At 42.3% G+C, this 19,779-nt stretch overlaps 1 protein-coding gene across 4 annotated transcripts in view; it reads left to right on the forward strand.

Moving 5' to 3' along the window:
* The window catches only part of LOC134338461 (nuclear receptor coactivator 7-like), a 118,863-nt gene that overhangs the window by 54,916 nt on the left and 44,168 nt on the right, over positions 1-19,779 (forward strand). For all 4 annotated transcript variants that reach the window (XM_063034287.1, XM_063034296.1, XM_063034305.1 and 1 more), the window contains 5 exons: positions 14,340-14,413; positions 14,576-14,683; positions 14,779-14,883; positions 15,094-15,252; positions 19,096-19,280. In XM_063034287.1, the coding sequence (XP_062890357.1) occupies positions 14,340-14,413; positions 14,576-14,683; positions 14,779-14,883; positions 15,094-15,252; positions 19,096-19,280 (631 nt within the window). The remainder of the gene's footprint in view (positions 1-14,339; positions 14,414-14,575; positions 14,684-14,778; positions 14,884-15,093; positions 15,253-19,095; positions 19,281-19,779) is intronic.

Here is a 19,779-nt window from a genome sequence, read left to right on the forward strand (position 1 = left end):
TATCTGTGAGGAAGTTGAAGATCCAGCTGCAGATCTGAGTGCTAAGGCCCAGGTTCCAGAGCTTAGGAATCAGTTTATTTGGAACGATGGTATTAAAGGCAGAGCTGTAGTCAATGAAAAGGAGCCTTACATATGCATCTTTCTTCTCCAGGTGTTCTAAGGAGGAATGTAGGGCCAGAGAGATGGCATCTGCTGTTGACCTGTTGCTCCAGTAGGCGAATTGCAAAGCGTCGAGGTTGACCGGTAGGCTGTGGTTGATGTGTGCCATAACCAATCTCTCGAAGCACTTCATTGCAATTGATGTCAGAGCCACAGGTCATGCCAATTTGCTCTTCTTTGACACTGGGATTATCGTTGCCTTCTTAAAACATGAGGGGATCTTAGACTGAAGCAAAGAGCAGTTGAAGATGTCAGCAAACACTCCAGCTAGCTCACTTGCACAGGCCCAGAGAACCCATCCTGGGATGCCATCTGGGCCCGTTGCCTTCCTTGAATTTATCTTCAGGAAGGCCCTTCTAATGGACTTCTCGGTGACGACGAATCTGGATGCCACCAGGTCCGGTTCATCCGGAGGGAGCGGGATGCTCCTCCTCTGTTCGAATTTTGCATAGAATACGTTTAGTTCGTCAGGAAGAGAAGCTCCACAGTTATTGAAATTCTCAGCCTTTTCTTTGCGTCCAGTGATCTCATTTAGACCCTGCCATAGTCTACTAGCATCCCTCTGGTTAGCCTGGGCTTCCAACTTTGCTCGATATTGCCTCTTGGCGCCCTTAATTGCTTTCCTGAGTTCACGCCTGGATTCTGTGTAGCGACTGGTATCCCCAGACCTAAAAGCCGCAGTTCCAGCCTTTAAAAGGGACTTGACCTCATAATTCATCCAAGGTTTCCGGTTAGGGAATACCCGGATCGTCTTGCGAGACACATAGTCCTCCGTGCATTTCCAAATAAAGTCCGTGACAGCTGAGGCATACTCATCGAGGTTAGCTGCCGAGTCCTTGAATACTAACCAGTCCACCGATTCAAAGCAGTCATGGAGAACCTCATTCATTTCCTCCGTCCAGCGCGACACTACTTTTGACACCATGACCTCCCGCTTCAGTTTTTGTTTGTAAGCCAGGAGGAGGAGTACGGCCTGATGGTCCTATTTTCCGAAATGAGGTCGTGGGACGGATCGGTAGGCATCCCTGACTGCTGTGTAGCAGTGGTCAAGTATATTCGGGCCTTTAGTGGAGCAGGAGACATGTTGGTATAACTTTGGCAGCGCCTTTCTGAGGTTCGCCTTGTTAAAGTCCCCGGCTGTAACAAGCAAAGCCTCCGGATACCTGGTCTCAAGTTCACTGATGTTGGCATACAGTATGTTCAGAGCACACTCCACGTCCGCCTGAGGAGGAATGTAGACCGAGGTGAATTCCCGTGGCAGATAGTAGGGACGACACTTCACAGACAGGTGTTCCAGGTCCGGGCTGCAGGAGCTTGTCAGTGCCACTGTGTCTGAGCACCATGCAGTGTTGACCAGTAGGCAAGCACCACCTCCCCTTGTCTTGCCTGAAGACGCCTTGCGGTCCATCCGATAGATCGAAAATCCCTCCGGTCGGATGACACAGTCAGGGGTGGCAGGGGAGAGCCAGGTCTCGGTGAAACAGAATACACAGCAGTTCTGCATCTCCCTGCAGTAGGTGAGTCTCCCTTCAAGATCATCCACCTTGTTCTCTATGGCTTGCACATTAGCTATTAGGATGGTGGGCATAGGGACCCTGAAGTCCCTCAGCTTCAATCTGACCAGCAGCCCAGCTCTTTTCCCATACTTCCTCGGTAAATAGTGCATCTTTCCACGTTTCCGTCGATGCAGTGTGTTGTTGTCAGCTCTTTGAGGTAGGTGGACGCATCCCGTGGGAATTGATCGGCGGGTCGCGTCGTCGGACGCTCCGGGTCAGGCCGAGTGACGGGGAGGCTCCGCTGCCACATCCAGCTGCCGGGGGCCTGGGCTGTCGATTGGGTCGGGCCCCGAAGCCGACACTTAATCCTGGATGGCCGGGCTCCTTGCTGAAACAAGTCCGTAAACCAAGTCACGGTTGCGGAGGCCTCCGCTCCAGCTGAGCCTCAGGCTCGATTTCCGAGGTCGGTGGCGGAGGCCTCACTTCCGGCAGCTGTGGGTGGCCACCAACGGAGCCTTACGGTGGTCGCTTCGGGGAAGCGTCTGGGGCACCTTCTGTGTGGTCGTCTGCTCCGGAGAGGTGCTGTTCGGAATGGTTATGCCCACATGTTTCCATGAATTTGAATTGTTTCAGGGAGATACAGGACATGATTATTCATCATATTTCAGATAGCACCTTACATATTCCCGTCCATTCTTTTTCTGGAATCTCCCTATTCTCCCTGTGGAGATGACAGTGGAGGAGCCCCCCAATACTCCCCCCACTCACTATACTCAACAGTATTGTGTCTGCTGTGGAGATCTTCAGGTTTATGGGTGTCACAATCTCCCAGGACCTGAAGTGGACACCCAACGCGGACACTCTTATCAAAAAGGCTCAGCAGAGGTTGTATTTCCTACGTCAACTCAGGAAGTACAACCTGCCTCAGGAGCTGCTGATTCTATTCTATTCACGAATAATCCAGTCTATTCTCTGTTTGTCCATCACTGTCTGGTTTGGATCAGCTACCAAACAAGACAAGAATAGACTCCAAAGAACCGTCAGGGATTATTGGTGTGAAGCTGCCCTCGATCCAGGACTTATATGCATCTAGAGTCAGGACGCGAGCAAGCAGCATCATTGTAGACCCATCGCATCCTGGACATCACCTGTCCCAACTCCTTCCTTCTGGTAGGCACTTTAGATCACTGTATGCCAAGACAAATAGGTACAAGAACAGTTTCTTTCCGTATGCCATCAGTCTTATGAACACTTGAATTTTAGTTTATTATAAACCAAGTCCACCTGTACATACACTGGTATACCTCATTGTATATAGTTCACGATTATTTGCACTATTGTTTTGTTTGCTTTTTGATTCTGTACAGCAAGAGCTCACAGAAACCGGCATCAGATTCTCTGTATGTGTTCAGATACTTGGCGATAATAAAGCATTCTGATTCTATTCCCTTGCATTCGTTTAAAGCTGAACTTCAGTGCACTGCGAGATAGATTTTACATTGTTACTTTAGAGCTCAGAGTCCCACTAGTACAACAAGAAAAATAAGATATTTTGGATAAGTAGTTGTTTGGTATAGGATCGCTGATAAGTATGGTTTTGATTATCAGTCTGTCTCATCAATAAGGTTGTTAGACAAAAATAGAAATTAGTGGCTATGGCTGGCCTCCGCAGGTTTGACTCAGAAACCAGTATGCACTGCAATACAGCACCCACAAAAGCAAAATTAGTGGAAACATTTGAATTTGCAGAAATGCATAAAGTATGTTGTATTTATGTTATAAATGGATTAAAGATAATCTGGAAATTGTTTAGTAATTTCATTTTTATGTACCCATGGATCTTCACCTATTCATTCACAGCATGCAAATGTTACTGAAGGATTAACATCGAATGTCTTCCCAACTGTGGAGTTTCAGCTTACGGAAACTTTTCTGGGTAGATGCCTACATCTGTTTTAGTTGGTGGCGTTGCAATAGAATGTGCTGTGCTGAGTGGAAACATGTTTTCTAATTCCACTATTTCAGTTCAGAATTTAATCACACTTTTGTTTGGATCAATCCATAATGTTGCCCTCTCTTTTCAAGTTCTTCAAAAATGTTGTGGTCTTGTCAGTTTTGGTGTACTTTGTTGGCATTATTTATCATTGCTTTTCATTGGAGGAAGTGGCTTTAGTCATCTCAGCTTTGGGCTTGAATTCCCCCTTAAATGTTTTTGCTTTTTACTTCTAAGAAGTACAACTAGCCTCTTTTATGTTTGATTTGCAGTATTTTGTTTCCTCATTATCACTGGCTATTCTACATTTTGTTTGGAGAATGGAGTTTTAGATGTGGAGGAAAAGGCAATGTGCTGTGAGGTTTTGACTCATATCTGGTTGATTGCTTTTGCCATAAAATTGCTAACTGCTTGCTTCTAAGCCATGCTGTTTGACTCTGGCCTACTCTTTCTTTGGCAGCCTGACTGTAGCCCTTCAGTGTATCGTAGTGTAGTTTAAAAACAGTCATAGTGAAGACAGTGTTCTGAATGGGTAATCAGTGGGAATAAAACTGCTACCATGCATTTAATCTTTATCCTTCATTTATAAATATCTATAAGGCCAGCCCCTGTGCTCCCAAGGAATAAATACCTAGCCTGGCCAACTGCCCTCTATAACTGAGGCCCTCTAGTCCTGGTAACATCCTTGTAAGTCTTTTTTTTGCAGTACTTCCTGTTTAACCATGTCTTTTCTATCACAGGATATCCAAAACTGTATAGTACTCCAAGTGCGTTTTCACCAGTAATTTATATAATTGCACATAATGTCCTAGCTCCTATGCTCAGTTCCCGGACTGATGAAGACCAACATGTTAAACACTTTTCAACACTGCTTTCAACAAGTTATGCATGTACTCTCAGATCCTAATGTCCATAACACTCCCTAGTGCCCTACTAGTCATTAGTATAAATCCTACGCTGGTTTAACTATCCGAAATGCATCTCCTCACTTATTTGTGTTGAAATCCATTTGCTAATCCTTGCCCAACTTCCCTAAATACAGGTGTCCCCTGCTTTTCAAACGTTCGCTTTACGAAACCTCACTGTTATGAAAGACCTACATTAGTACCCTGTTTTTGCTTTCAGAAGGTGTTTTCACTGTTACAGAAAAAATTCAGCATGCGAAAAAATCACGCGATAAAAAGCAGCGCGCGCCCCGAGCAGCCACTCTCCCCGGATTCGGAACAGCATTCTCGCCCGCATTGCTTTAACATGTGCCTGTGAGCAGTCATTTGCAAGATGAGTTCTATGGTGTCAGAAAAGCCTGAAAGAGCTTGTAAGGGTGTTACACTTAGCGTAAAACTAGACATAATTAAGCGTTTCGATCGTGGTAAATGAAGCAAGGACAAAATGAGTTTGGCTTGTGGAAGTTGACGAAGATGATGTTGAAGAGGTTTTGGCATCCCATGACCAAGAACTGATAGATGAAGAGCTGATGCAATTGGAAGAGGAAAGGATAACAATCGAAACCGAATGAGTAATGATAAAGTACGACTTTAATTTTGAAAGGGTACGTAAGCTTAGGGGATATTTGCAAGATTCTTTGAGTCCTTACAAAGAACTGTATGATAGAAAAATGCGCGAGGCTCAGCAGAAAAGCGAGCCTTCCACGTCAGCCACAACAGACAACGAACCTCGACTTTCGACATCGAGGCAGATGGTCATAGGAAAAGATGAGCTGCCTGCCCTGATCAACGATGAGATGACACCCCCACGTCCCACCACCCCAACCCCCGGGCCCCGGACAGATACTGTACCGATTCGCGGAGAATGCAGCAGTAGCCGGGAGGCACACAGCACATCTTTAAGAAGAAAGCCGAAATAAACATACTAATTAATTAGGTGCTGCCCCACAAGTAATTGTCGGCCCAGATCAGAGGTGATGCAATCGGCGATTGGCACTGATCTGGGCCGACAATTATGTATGGGGCAGCACATAATTAATTAGCATGTTTATTTTGGCTTTTTTCTTAAAGATGTGCTGGGTGCCTCCTGGCTACCGCTGGACCCCTGCGTGCTTCGCGGCAATGTGTCGGTTGGTGGCTGGGAGGGTGGGGGCCACTGCACCACCCAGCCTGCGACGACTCGGCCTAACACACCATCATCAGTGTGCTCTGTGCTGTTCCGATTCCGGTAAGTGATACTACACTGTACATACATTATTTCTACTTTATATCGGCTGTGTATTTTTACGTGTTATTTGGTATGATTTGGCAGCTTCATAGTTTAAAGGTTACTGGAGAGCGCTTGCGCCGTGTTTTTGCCAACAGCGCTTGTGTGAGATTTTCGCTACGGAGATCTGTGCCGGCAATGATTGTGGAAAAGTACTTCTACTTTATATAGGCTGTGTATTTATCATATCATTCCTGCTTTTACTATATGTTACTGTTATTTTAGGTTTTATGTGTTATTTGGCATGATTTGGTAGGTTATTTTTGGGTCTGCGAACGCTCACAAAATTTTCCCATATAAATAAATGGTCATTGCTTCTTCGCTTTACGACATTTCGGCTTATGAACTGTTTCATAGGAACGCTCTACCTTCGGATGGCGGGGGAAACCTGTAATCAAAGTCCTTCCCTGTAATTTTTGGTTACATTCTTCGCTATGAACTACACCTCCTAATGTTGTTATCTGCGTCCTTACTGATCAAGTCTTGTGCATTCGTGTACAAGTCATTTATATGATTAATGAATAGCAACACCAACCCTTGTAGCACTAGTCACTGGCCTCCATTCTACAAAACAGCCTTTAACTACCATCCTCTCCTTCCTATTCCAAGCCAGTTTTGAATCCAGCTAACCAGCTGTCCCTGGGTTCCATGGGACCTAACCTTTCAAACTAGGCTGCCATGAAAGATCTTGTTGAAAGCCTTGTTCACGTCCATAGAGACAGCATCCAATGTCCTATCCTCATTTATCCTTTTTGGTTTCATCTTGATATCTCTCACGAATTTTAATGGAGACTTTGCCAGGTTTAACGCCGTGCAGGCTCATCCTCAGGTGGGCTTCCCAATTTGAGAGTTAGGAAGCCTTTAGGTGCTTGTGCTGATCAGTTATTCTTCATGAAGTGTTTGTTGATGCATTGCGGAGGCAGCTGAAAGTATACACACCAGGCTGCAAAGTGTCATTATCTGCTGAAGACCATGCCTGTGCAAATAATTCCCAGCATGGGAGCAAATCATTAGGGCTGTAGTGTTGTTGCTTCCAGACCATTACTTTCACTTTCTGGGAATTAGCATTCTTGTAGAATTGTGACACTCTGGCTGAAAATTGAAAGTGTTTTTTTATTGTTGGGCTCCTTGGTGCACTTACTGCTGACCTTGAATATGCAAACTTCAGAGATTTAATACAAACAAATTTAAGAAAATAGCACTCATTCACTTATCAAAACAAACGCAAGTGCTAACAAAACTATCAGTGGAATTGATTTATTGGTTTATTAGTATCACCTGTATTGCGGTATAACCAAAAGCTTGCCTTGAATACCATTCGTACAGATCATTAAGGTAGTGCAAGGTAAAACAACAAAATACAGAGTAGTGTTACAGTTACAGATTGTGCAATACAGCTAGATAATAAGGCCATTCAAGGTAGATTGTGAGGTGATAGAAACATAGAAAATCTACAGCGCGATACAGGCCCTTCGGCCCACAAAGCTGTGCCAAACATGTCCCTACTTTAGAAATTACCTAGGGCTACCCATGGCCCTGTATTTTTCTAAGCTCCAGGAGTCTCTTAAAAGACCCTATCGTATCCGCCTCCACCACTGTGGCCAGCAGCCAATTCCACACACTCACCACTCTCTACGTAAAAAAACTTATGCCTGACATTTCCTCTGTACCTACTTCCAAGCACCTTAAACCTGTGCCCTCTCGTGCTAATCATTTCAGCCCTGAGGAAAAAGCCTCTGACTATTTACACGATCGATGCCTTTCATCGTCTTATACACCTCTTATCAGGTCGCCTCTCATCCTCTATCGCTCCAATGAGAAAAGGCTGAGTTCACTCAACCTATTCTCATAAGGCATGCTCCCCAATCCAGGCAACGTCCTTGTAAATCTCCTCTGCACCCTTTCTATGGTTTCCACATCCTTCCTGTAGTGAGGCGACCAGAACTGAGCACTGTACTCCCATGTGGGGTCTGACCAGGGTCCTGTATAACTGCAACATTACCTCTCGGCTCCTAAACTCAATCCCACGATTGATGAAGGCCAATGCACTGTATGCCGCCTTAACCACACAGTCAACCTGCGCAGCAGCTTTGAGTGTCCTATGGACTCGGACCCCAAGATTCCTCTGATCCTCCACACTGCCAGGAGTCTTACTATTAATACTATATTCTGCCATCATATTTGACCTACCAAAATGAACCACTTCACACTTATTAGGGTTGAACTCCATCTGCCACTTCTCAGCCCAGTTTTGCATCCTATCAATATCCCGCTGTAACCTCTGACAGCACTCCACACTATCCACAACACCCCAACCTTTGTGCCTTCAGCAGATTTACTAACACATCCCTCCACTTCCTCATCCAGGTCATTTATAAAAATCACGAAGAGCAGGGGTCCCAGAACAGATCGCTAAGGCACACCACCAGTCACCGACCTCCATGCAGAATATGATCTGTCTATAACCACTCTTTGCCTTCTGTGGGCAAGCCAGTTCTGGATCTACAAAGCAATGTCCCCTTGGATCCCATGCCTCCTTACTTTCTCAATAAGCCTTGCATGGGGTACCTTATCAAATGCCTTGCTGAAATCCATATACCCTACATCTACTGCACTACCTTCATCAATGTATGTAGTCACATCCTCAAAAAAATTTAATCAGGCTCGTAAGGCACGATCTGCCTTTGACAAAGCCATGCTGACTATTACTAATCATATTATGCCTCTTCAATGTTCATAAATCCTGTCCCTCAGGATCTTCGCCATCAGCTTACTAACCACTGAAGTAAGACTCACTGGTTAATAAGTTCCTGGACTATCTCTACTCCCTTTTTTGAATAAGGGAACAACATTCACAACCCTTCAATCCTTCAGAACCTCTCCTGTCCTCATTGATGATGCAAAGATCATCACCAGAGGCTCCGTAATCTCTTACCTCACCTCTCACAGTAGCCTGTGTTACATCCCGTCCAGTCCTGGTAACTTACCCAACTTGATGCTTTCCAAAGCTCCAGCACATCCTGTTCCTTAATATCTACATGCTTAAGCTTTTCAGTCCGCTGTAAGTCATCCCTACAATCACCATGGTCCTTTTCCATAGTGAATACTGAAGCAAAGTATTCATTAAGTACCTCTACTATCTCCTCCGGTTCCATACAGACTTTTCCACTGTCACATTTGATTGGTCCTATTCTCTCACGTCTTATCCTCTTGCTCTTCACATACTTGTAGAATGCCTTGGGGTTTTACTTAAACCTGTCCACCAAAGCCTTCTCATGGCTCCTTCTGGCTCTCCTAATTTCATTCTTAAGCTCCTTCCTGCTAGCCTTATAATCCTCCAGATCTCTATCATTACCTAGTTTTATGAACCTTTCATCAGCTCTTCTTTTCTTCTTGACGAGATGTACAACAGCCTTTGTACACCACGGTTCCTGTACCCTATCATCCTTTCCCTGTCTCATTGGAATGTACCTGTGCAGAACGCCACACAAATATCCCCTGAACATTTGCCACATTTCTTCCATGTGTTTCTAATTTATGCTTCCGTTCCTGCCTGATAGCCTCATATTTCCCCTTACTCCAATTAAACACTTTCCTAACTTGTCTGTTCCTGTCCCTCTCCAAAAGTAGAGTCTATCATATCTAGGAGTACTAAGATTCAGTAGTCTTACAACAGCATGGTGGAAGCTGCCTTTGAGTCTGGTGGTACATGCTTTTAGGTTTTGTACCTTTTGCCCAATGGAGGGTTGGGGGGAAAGAAGAGAGAATGTCTGGGGTGTTTGTGTCTTTGATTTTGCTGGCTGTTTTACTAAGACAGTCAGAGTTCACGGAGGGAGGCTCATGTTGTGATGTGCTGACCTGAGTCCACAACTCTACAGTTTCTTGTGGTTTAGTGCAGACCAGTTGCTTTGCCAAGCTGGGAGGTACCTGGATAGGATGCTTTCAATGGTACATCAGTAAAAATTGGTGAGAGTCAAAGGGGACAGCACAATTGATGTAAACAGGATCATGACCAGCTCTTTTGCTGATATTGAGGGAAATGTTGTCATTATACCATGTCACTATTTCCTTCCTTTATTCCATCTCATTGTTATTTGAGATACAGCCCACAATGGTGGCAACATCTGCAAACCTGTAGATGGAATAAGAACAGAATCTGGCCACACAGTCATGAGTATTTAGGAAGTAGAGTGGGAGGCTAAGGAGACAGCTTTGTGGGGTCATAGTGTTCACAATAATTGTAGTGAAAGGGTTGTTGCCCATCCTTCCTGATTGCAGTCTGTTGATCAGAAAGTCATTGATCCAGTTACAAAGGGAGCTTTTGAGTCCCAGATCTCAGAGTATAAGAAGAGTTTGCTTGGACTTACAGCATTGAAGGCAGAGCTACAGTCGGTAAACAGTAGGTTTACTGTAGATAACAGTAGGTGTCTCTGTTGTCTCAGATGCTCCAGAGCTTAGTGTAGGGCCGGGAAGATGGTGTCCGCTGCAGACATGTTTTGGCGTTAGGCGAACTGCGGTGGATTGAGGATGTCTGGAAGGCTGGATTAACAGATGCCATGAGCAGTCTCTTGAAGCACTTCAGGATGGTGGATCTCAGAGTCACTAGATGGTAGTCATTAAGGCACCTTATCTTGTTTTTCTTAAGTACCGGGATGATAATGGTCTTAAAGTTGGTGGGAACCTCAGATTAAAGCAAAGAGGTGTTCAAAATGTCTATAAATATCCTGCCAGCTGATCTGCGCAAGATCTAAGGGCACAGCTGGCGATATCACCCGGACCAGATGCTTTCCACGAGTTCACTCTCTACTTGCGGAAGGCATCTGGCCTGGATGTTTGATCTCGCGTCTGTGGGTTCAGGTGCATTGAAGGCTATATATGTGGGTGGTGATATTCCAGTTGTTCAGGACATGCATAGAATGTGTTAAGCTCATCGGGAAGCTAGATCTCCCAGTTTTCAGTTTGAGAACGCCTAGATTATTGTCTTTGGTATGAGTATGTCACTACACTAGCCAATGCTGATGAAGTCCATGACAATGGTGGCATTGTTATCTGAGCTGGCTGCTGAATCTTTGAATAAGAACCAGTCTACTGACTCAGATCAGTAGTGTAGAAGCTCATCTATTTCCTCAGACCAGCACTGTAGGATTTTCTGAACTAGATCCTCATGTTTGAGCTTCTCTTTGTACGCAGGGAGGCAGAGCACGGCATGATGTTTGAGTTACCCAATTATGTTCGGAGGATGGCTCAATAGGCATCTTTGGTAGTGTAGCACTAGTTAAGGGAGTTCGAGTTCTTGGTGGGACCACAAACATTCAGGTAGTATTTTGGCAATACACTCTAGAAGTTAGCCCGGTTGAAATCACTGGCAAGGGTGAATAGGTCTTCTGGGTATCCTGTTTTAAGGCTGTTGACCAGAGCATAATTCATTGAGTGCAGATTTCAAGTCCACCTGGAGCAGGATGTAAAGTGCTGTCAGTATAGCTGAAGTGAACTCCCATGGCAAGTAGTATAGGCGGTGCTTCACCGTTTTATATTCCAGGCTGCCTGAGTAGGAACCCAGCAAGGGTATCATATCTGAGCACCATGAGGAGTTGATTAGGAAGCAGACCCCTCTGACCCTCACTTTGCCAGAGGACGCTGTACAGTCAATCCGGTGAATTAAGATTGTATGGCACAGTCAGGTGAAGCAGGTATAAGCCACACTTTCATGAGACATGGCACACAAACTTGGTAAAGAGAATTAAGTTTGTACACAGGTTTCCCCCGCCATCCGAAGGTAGAGCGTTCCTATGAAACGGTTCGTAAGCCGAAATGTCGTAAAGCGAAGAAGCATTTACCATTTATTTATATGGGAAAATTTTGTGAGCGTTCGCAGATCCAAAAATAACCTACCAAATCATGCCAAATAACACATAAAACCTAAAATACAGTAACATATAGTAAAAGCAGGAATGATATGATAAATACACAGCCTATATAAAGTTGAAATACTTTTCCACAATCATTACTGATCTGTTCTCCGGAGCAAAAATCTCACGCAAGCATCGTCAGCAGAAAATCTCACGCAAGCGCTGTTGGCAAAAACACGTGCAAGCGCTCTCCAGTAACCTTTAAGCTATGAAGCTGCGAAATCATACCAAATAACACGTAAAAATACACAGCCTATATAAAGTAGAAATACTTCTTACAACGATTGCCTGCACAGATCTCCGTATCGAAAATCTCACGCAAGCGCTCTCAGCAGAAATCTCACGCAAGCGAGGTTGGCATAAACGCGCTCTCCAGTAACCTTTAAACTATGAAGCTGCCAAATCTACCAAATAACACGTAAAAATACACAGCCTATATAAAGTAGAAATAATGTATGTACAGTGTAGTATCACTTACTGGAATTGGGAAAACAGTGCCGAGCACACTGATGATGGTGTGTCGTCACAGGCTGGGTGGTGCAGTGGCCCCCACCCTCCGGGCTGCCGACCCGATACATTGCCGCGAAGAATGCAGCGGTAGCCAGGAGGCACCCAGCGCATCTTTAAGAAAAAAGCCGAAATAAACATGCTAATTAATTAGGTGCTGCCCGGCATGTAAATGTTGGCGCAGATCAGAGGCGATTGCCGAATGCATTGCCTCTGATCTGGGCGGACAATTACGTGCTAGGCGGCACCTAATTAATTAGCATGTTTATTTCGGCTTTCTTCTTAAAGATGTGCTGTGTGCCTCCTGGCTACCGCTGCGTTCTTCGCGAATTGGTACAGTATCTGTCCGGGGCCCGGGTGTTGGGGTGGTGGGACACGGGGATGTCATCTCATCGTCGATCAGGGCAGGCAGCTCATCTTCTCCTATGACTGCCCGCCTCGATGTCGAAGGTCGAGGTTCGTTGTCTGCTGTGGCTGATGTGGAAGGCTTGCTTGACTGCTGAGCCTCGCGCATTTTTCTATCATACAGTTGTTTGTAAGCACTCAAACCATCCTGCAAATATCCCCTAAACCTACATACCTTTTCAAAATTAAAGTCGTACTTTATCATTGCAGCGAAAATCTCACGCAGTTGCTTCACTTTCTGCATTCGGTTTCGATCGTTATCCTTTCCTCTTCCAATTACATCAGCTCTTCATCTATCAGTTCTTGGTCATGGGATGCCAAAACCTCTTCGACATCATCTTCGTCAGCTTCCACAAGCCAAACTCAATTTGTCCTTGCTTTGTTCACCACGATCAAAACGCTTAATTATGTCTAGTTTTATGCTAAGTGTAACACCCTTACTCTTTCAGCCTTTTCCAACACCTTAGAACTCATCTTGCTAACGGCTGCTCAATGCAACGTGTTAAAGCAATGCTGTTCTGAATCTGGGGGAGAGCGGCTGCTCGGGGCATGCGCTGCCTTTCTTCGTAACAGTGAAGACACCTTCTGAAAGCGAAAACCGGGTACTAATGTAGGTCTTTCGTAACAGTGAGGTTTCGTAAAGCGAACATTCGAAAAGCAGGGGACACCTGTGTAAAGTGTTCTTGGGTAAAAAAAAATCCTTTGAGTTCAAATTCCAGATTTTAGTTATTTAAATGTGAATGCTGACTGGTTGGTTTTATGCATGCTCAGAGGTTTGGTAAAGTTGATAGAACGGAAAACTGTTGTGGAGAGGAGAGCCCCAAAGTTAAGCTCCTGTTGTTGAACTTTAATAGAATTGATGTGTTTTGGGAAGTGTTTTGAGTCAATAAAGTATAGCTTTGTGTGGGTGGGGGAATAGTTTTTAAGAATGTTGTGGCTTGTTATACCAAGGGTTTTTAGGAAGTGGTTAGGTGTGGAATGTCATAAATTTTCTAACATGTATGTAAGAAAATAAAGTTTAGATGTGCTGAGAATTTCACAAAATCAGACAAATGTTATATGAAGTGAAAGAGAAGGGGCTTATCACATTGACAATACAGTGGGATAGCTGAGAGAATTAATGATTGTAGATGTGCTTCAAAAGTGGCTTGCTGGAATTGATTTAACTGAATAGGATGGATTTGGAACTATTTTCTGTCACTTTGTAAGTAGTTAGTAGGAGTTGAAAGTTGGCCAACATAATTCTCAGGCTGCTTGAATTATGAACAGTACTGTCCAGCTTAGAGATGTTTAGTGGTAGCTAGGAGGACCTGTAGCAATTGTTATGAAGTGGTAACTAGATGCTAAGAATAACATTTTTATAACTGCAAATATGTGGGTGCTTGTAAATATTTCTTTTGAATACTTAATTTTCAGTTTTAAGTTCGCTTTTGATTTTCCAAATTAAGGAATAACAAATCTAAACTCAAGTTTAATAAATTGAAATTGATTGTCAGAAAATAATAAATTTTAGAAATCTTTCAAATTAATTTGTGCGGCTTTCCTTCTAGAATTTAAAAAATTCTGAATAACCATAATGTCTTTATGTAATTAATTTTAAATGTTAAAATACATTTATCTTGTGTTTAAACTACGAGATCTGATCTTTTTTTTAAAAAGGTGATGGTCAGATGAACAGGAATAAGGAAAAGAAAATGGTTGTTAAGAAGCCAAAAGGAACCATAGAATATGAGGTAAAAATTCAGTTATTGATTTATAAGGTAAAATTATACTTAAATTTTGCTGACAAGTTAGACCCAGTTATATCTATCCAAGAAGAAATAGGAATAAATACTGTTATGTAAGATGCTGATCATTAGAATGAGAGAGGTAATTTTATTTGCAATATTTTATAGGCTGGGTCCCAGGACACAATTAACAGCATTGCTTTGAAATTCAACATTACTCCAAATGAACTTGTACAAATGAACAAACTTTATAGTCGTGTTGTTGTTCCTGGTCAGGTATGGCTTTGCTAATTAAAGATAATTTGTGCTAGTTTAATAGAAAACTTGAATTTGGAGTTTGCATATATTTAAAGTGGCTTTGGTACTTTCAGACCTTGTATGTTCCAGAAACACCATATTCTGCTGCAGCAAATTCCCCAGACTGTGGAAGCCCTCTGACTCCACCTTCATCAGATACAGAGTATGATAAACTTCCAGTAAGTATTGAGTTGTTATCCAATAGATTGTTCGGAAGGTAATTTACTTATAAATCCTATTATTGCAGCAACATTTTTAAAATATAGTAAGAAACTGTCAGCTGGAAAACATGAAATATTACCAATTCGAATAGTTTTGGTTGAGATTTATATGTTAGTTTTACCTACATAATTGTACTTACACTTAAATGACCAATCTAACATTTACAGGATGCTGATCTTGCAAGAAAAGTAACAGCTAGGAATTTCCTCTCCTCACCTGTGCATTCCCAGCCCATTGTGAGAGTAACATCATCTGGTTCAGAAGATGATGAACCACTGACAGAAAAGTTTTTAAAAATGAACTGCAGATACATAACAGATGGAGAGGTAACCACTACATTATTATATTTGAATTCTAAACATTTCAAATTTTCACTTTTTACATTATCCAAAAATTACCCTACATTGTTGGTAGGAACTAAGATATTGATAAGTTGTGTATCTAAATTCATGATGCTTGTTTCAATTGTACTAATAGTCCTTTCAGTGTGGATTTTTTTTTGGTTTGAAAAACACCATGAATTTTAAAATCATCTTGCATTTATTTTTGTTTATCTAAAAACATTTTACATATCTTGCCAGTAATAGATTTGGTGTCATCTTTCGGCAGTCCCTTAACAAAGTATATTATCCCTCCTGTTTTATGGCTTCTGATTTGGCTAAAGAGGCTAGTGAAAGTTGCAGGCTCTTCCACAGGTGGGGCAGGTGGCAGCTGAAAAAGCAGGCTGTCAGGTAGTCCGTGCCTCTTTTGCTAAGGCCCTAAAGAGGTGTTGTGCCGACTAGCTAGTTCTTTAAGATAGCCTTTCTTTCCTGCCCTGTCAAAATCACTGTGGTGATGCTGGTGTCAGAATTCCAAGTTCATGAGCTATGAAAGCAGAACAGCTGTGTTGTTGTTGGGATTGTCCATGATAGTCCTGATATTCCAGATTCCAAGCTTTCTGTTTGTGCAGTGGAAAATACTTATGTACGAGGGGTGATTGATAAGTTTGTGGCCTAAGGTAGAAGGAGTCAATTTTAGAAAACCTAGCACATTTATTTTTCAACATAGTACCCTCCAACATCTACACACTTAGTCCAGCGGTCGTGGAGCATACGGATCTTGGACCTCCAGAAAGTGTCCACAGCAGGGGTGATTGATAAGTTTGTGGCCTAAGGTAGAAGAAGATGAGTTATACAGCTCTCGTTACATGCACATGCAGTCAAACGATTTGAGTGATTATGCAGAAAGTTTGAAGTTAACTCATCAGCGGTGATTGATAAATTTGTGGCCTAAAGTAGAAGGAGATGAATTATTAACTTAAAAGTTGCTGGTGAACGCAGCAGGCCAGGCAGCATCTATAGGAAGAGGTACAGTCAACGTTTCGGGCTGAGACCCTTTGTCAGGACTAACTGAAAGTAGAGCTAGTAAGAGATTTGAAAGGGGAAGGGGGAGATCTAAAATGATAGGAGAAGACAGGAAGAGGAGGGATGGAGCCAAGAGCTGGACAGTTGATTGGCAAAAGGGATATGAGAGGATAATGGGATGGGAGGCCTAGGGAGAAAGAAAGGGGGAGGGGTGAAGCCCAGAGGATGGGCAAGGAGCATAGTGAGAGGGACAGAGGGAGAAAAAGAATTTATTTATATATATATATATAAAATAAATAACGGATGGGGTACGAGGGGGAGGAGGGGCATTAATGGAAGTTGGAGAAGTCAATGTTCATGCCAACAGGTTGGAGGCTACCCAAACGGAATATAAGGTGTTGTTCCTCAAACCTAAGTGTGGCTTCATCTTGACAGTAGAGGAGGTTGTGGATAGACATATCAAAATGGGAATAGGATGTGGAATTAAAATTAAATTAGCCACACTCGGGTTGAAAGAACAACACCTTATATTCTGTCTGGGTAGCCTCCAACCTGATGGCATGAACATTGACTTCTCTAACTTCCGTTAATGCCCCTCCTCCCCCTCATACCCGATCCGTTATTTATTTTATATATATATAATATATTCATATTCTTTTTCTCTCTCTCCTTTTTCTCCCTCTGTCCCTCTCACTATACTCCTTGCCCATCCTCTGGGCTTCACCCCCTCCCCCTTTATTTCTCCCTAGGACTCCCGTCCCACTATGCTCTCATATCCCTTTTGCCAATCAACTGTCCAGCTCTTGGCTCCATCCCTCCTCCTCCTGTCTTCTCCTATCATTTCAGATCTCCCCCTCCCCCTCCCACTTTCAAATCTCTTACTAGCTCTTCTTTCAGTTAGTCCTGATGAAGGGTCTCGGCCTGAAACGTGACTGTACCTCTTCCTACAGATGCTGCCTGGCCTGCTGCATTCGCCAGCAACTTTTATGTGTGTTGCTTGAGATTCCAGCATCTGCAGATTTCCCCGTGTTTGAGTTATTAACTTCAAACTTTTTGCATAATCACTCAAAGAGTTGACCTGCATGTGCATGTAACGAGAGCTGTATAACTCATCTCCTTCTACCTTAGGCCATGAACTTACAGTGGACACTTTCTGGAGATCCAAGATCCATATGCTCCACAACTGCTGGACTAAGTGTGTAAATGTAGGAGGAGACTATGTTGAAAAATAAACGTGCTAGGTTTTCTAAAATTGACTCCTTCTACCTTAGGCCACGAACTTATCAATCGCCTCATATGATTCTTTAAACATTGGCAGCCATTGTATACCAATTACCACGCAGATTTCACAGAGCAAAGTGGCAATTGAAGATCAGGCTATTCTACATGAGATGTATACATGGATTTTTTGTGCAAAGTTGTAATGAGATTTCTAAAGCTATCGCTAAATTTAAGCATGGTACGAGTTCCTTACCAGTAGCCTGCAAGACTGTTTTATCATTTTAAATATTCAGAAGTGGAAAGTACCATTTGAAGTGCTTGATAATACCTTTTCTTCAAAATTCAGATTGAAACAAGGTATACCTTTTTACTTTGGTCAGGAGGGAGGGTGGTAGAGAGGAATTTCACATTTTGTTGATTCTTTCGTTAATGTTTTATAGAAAAAGTCAGTTGGTCTGGATACTTTATACTGGATGTACCAAAGCACCAACTCAAGATAGAGTTAGGTATTACTTTGAAGAAACAATGTAAGCATAAAAAGTACAAAAAGAGAAAAACAATTTTGGAAGTTTTGAAACAAATGTGGAAGACTGAAAGAAAAATGATCCATTTCCATTTGTTTTCCACAATCTTAGAATATGCCAAACCATTTAATTGATAATGAACTATAGTCACTATTTTAAAATAATAAATACTGTATATAATTCATGCCCAAAGACACTCAAACTGCAATGTAGTCATTATCAGGTAACCTGATTACCAATGTTGATTGAGGGTTTCAGAGGGAAAACTTCCTTGTTCTACAGTTATAGATCTTTTATATCCAGCCAAGAGGATAGGCAGAGTCCTTGCTTTTATTGGCTGATCAGAACAACAGCACCACTGACGATGGAAAACACCATTGGTGCTCCAAATTTTGATTGTTGAGCCCAGAAATTTCTGACTGAGAGATGAGATTGCTACCAACTAAGCTGGGGCTGAAACTAATTCTATGGATACCTATCATCTTCACTTCAGCTATCTTTATTCACCACCTATGGTCCAGAACCATTCACAACCTCACTACATTTTCTTGAATCATATGTCCTTTTCTGTATCTTTCACTCTGTTTTTGAATAATAGTCTCCCACGTGTTCCTGTGGAACACTACACCAGTAAATATATCATTGAACAGTTTCAGTTTGACTCATTTCAGGCTGCTTCACATAGTTTAGATGTTCTTCAGTATAATACCATGGGAGTGTTGTGTTATTGGAAATCTCACTTTTAGAATGTTCTTTTATTGCCTCTTCCAGTGGTTTAGCTTTAGCTGGGTATTGAAATATTGTGCCATTTCCACACAAGACAGTTTACTTCTGATTCATGTCATTGCAAATTGTGAGATCTTGTTTTACTTGCATAACCATAACTGACCATTACATTTTAACTGAAGTACTATGGAATGCTCAACTGCAGAGGTGCTAGGTAAAATTCAAGTCTTCCTAGAGTTTAGAGTAACAGTTGTAATAAGTTCTAGCAGGACATATATTCATTTAATACATTTAAAGCGGTTACTGAAGTATTCTGATTTTCCTTTTTACTGAAAGAAAATTTTCCCCTCATTAGGGCGTGGTTGGAGGTGTTATGATCGTCACTCCAAATAACATAATGTTTGATCCACACAAGTCCGATTCCCTTGTCATAGAGAATGGCTGTGAGGAGTACGGACTCATTTGCCCCATGGATGAAGTGGTATCCATTGCCTTGTACCCTGATATCTCGCACATGAAGATTAAAGATGCCCTTCCATCGTAAGTGGTTTACATTGAGAAAAAATATTTAATGTTTCTGCTTTTATGTCTTTTTGTATGCCTTCAAATGTAAAACTTCATTATAATAGGCAGGTGCCCAAGGTGTCTCAAGAAACATAAAGCATGAAGAGGATTAAAGAAACTAAGATTATTGTCTCTCCTAAAAAGAAAATTACATTGTTCAGTTGAAACCAATAATGCTGAGAAAACATTTCTGTGGTGCATTAGAAGTATTTAATTTTGCTATATGCTTAAAGAATAAAATAACCTATTTCAAATTTGCTTTACCATTTTCCTATGATTTGAATTATTTTTCAAAACATCAAGAATTCTGAGATTTGTTAATAACATTAAGTGGTTCAAATTTTGTTACATTTTATTTGTTCTAAGTTTTGTTACTCATTGCGTTTGTTTTAATTTAAAGATTTCAGATTTTGTTCATCATTTTTGTGTTCATTTTTATTTTTGATTTAACATCCCATTTGCTACATCATTTATC

This window comes from Mobula hypostoma, chromosome 2, assembly GCF_963921235.1.
Source record: "Mobula hypostoma chromosome 2, sMobHyp1.1, whole genome shotgun sequence".
Taxonomy (NCBI): domain Eukaryota; kingdom Metazoa; phylum Chordata; class Chondrichthyes; order Myliobatiformes; family Myliobatidae; genus Mobula; species Mobula hypostoma.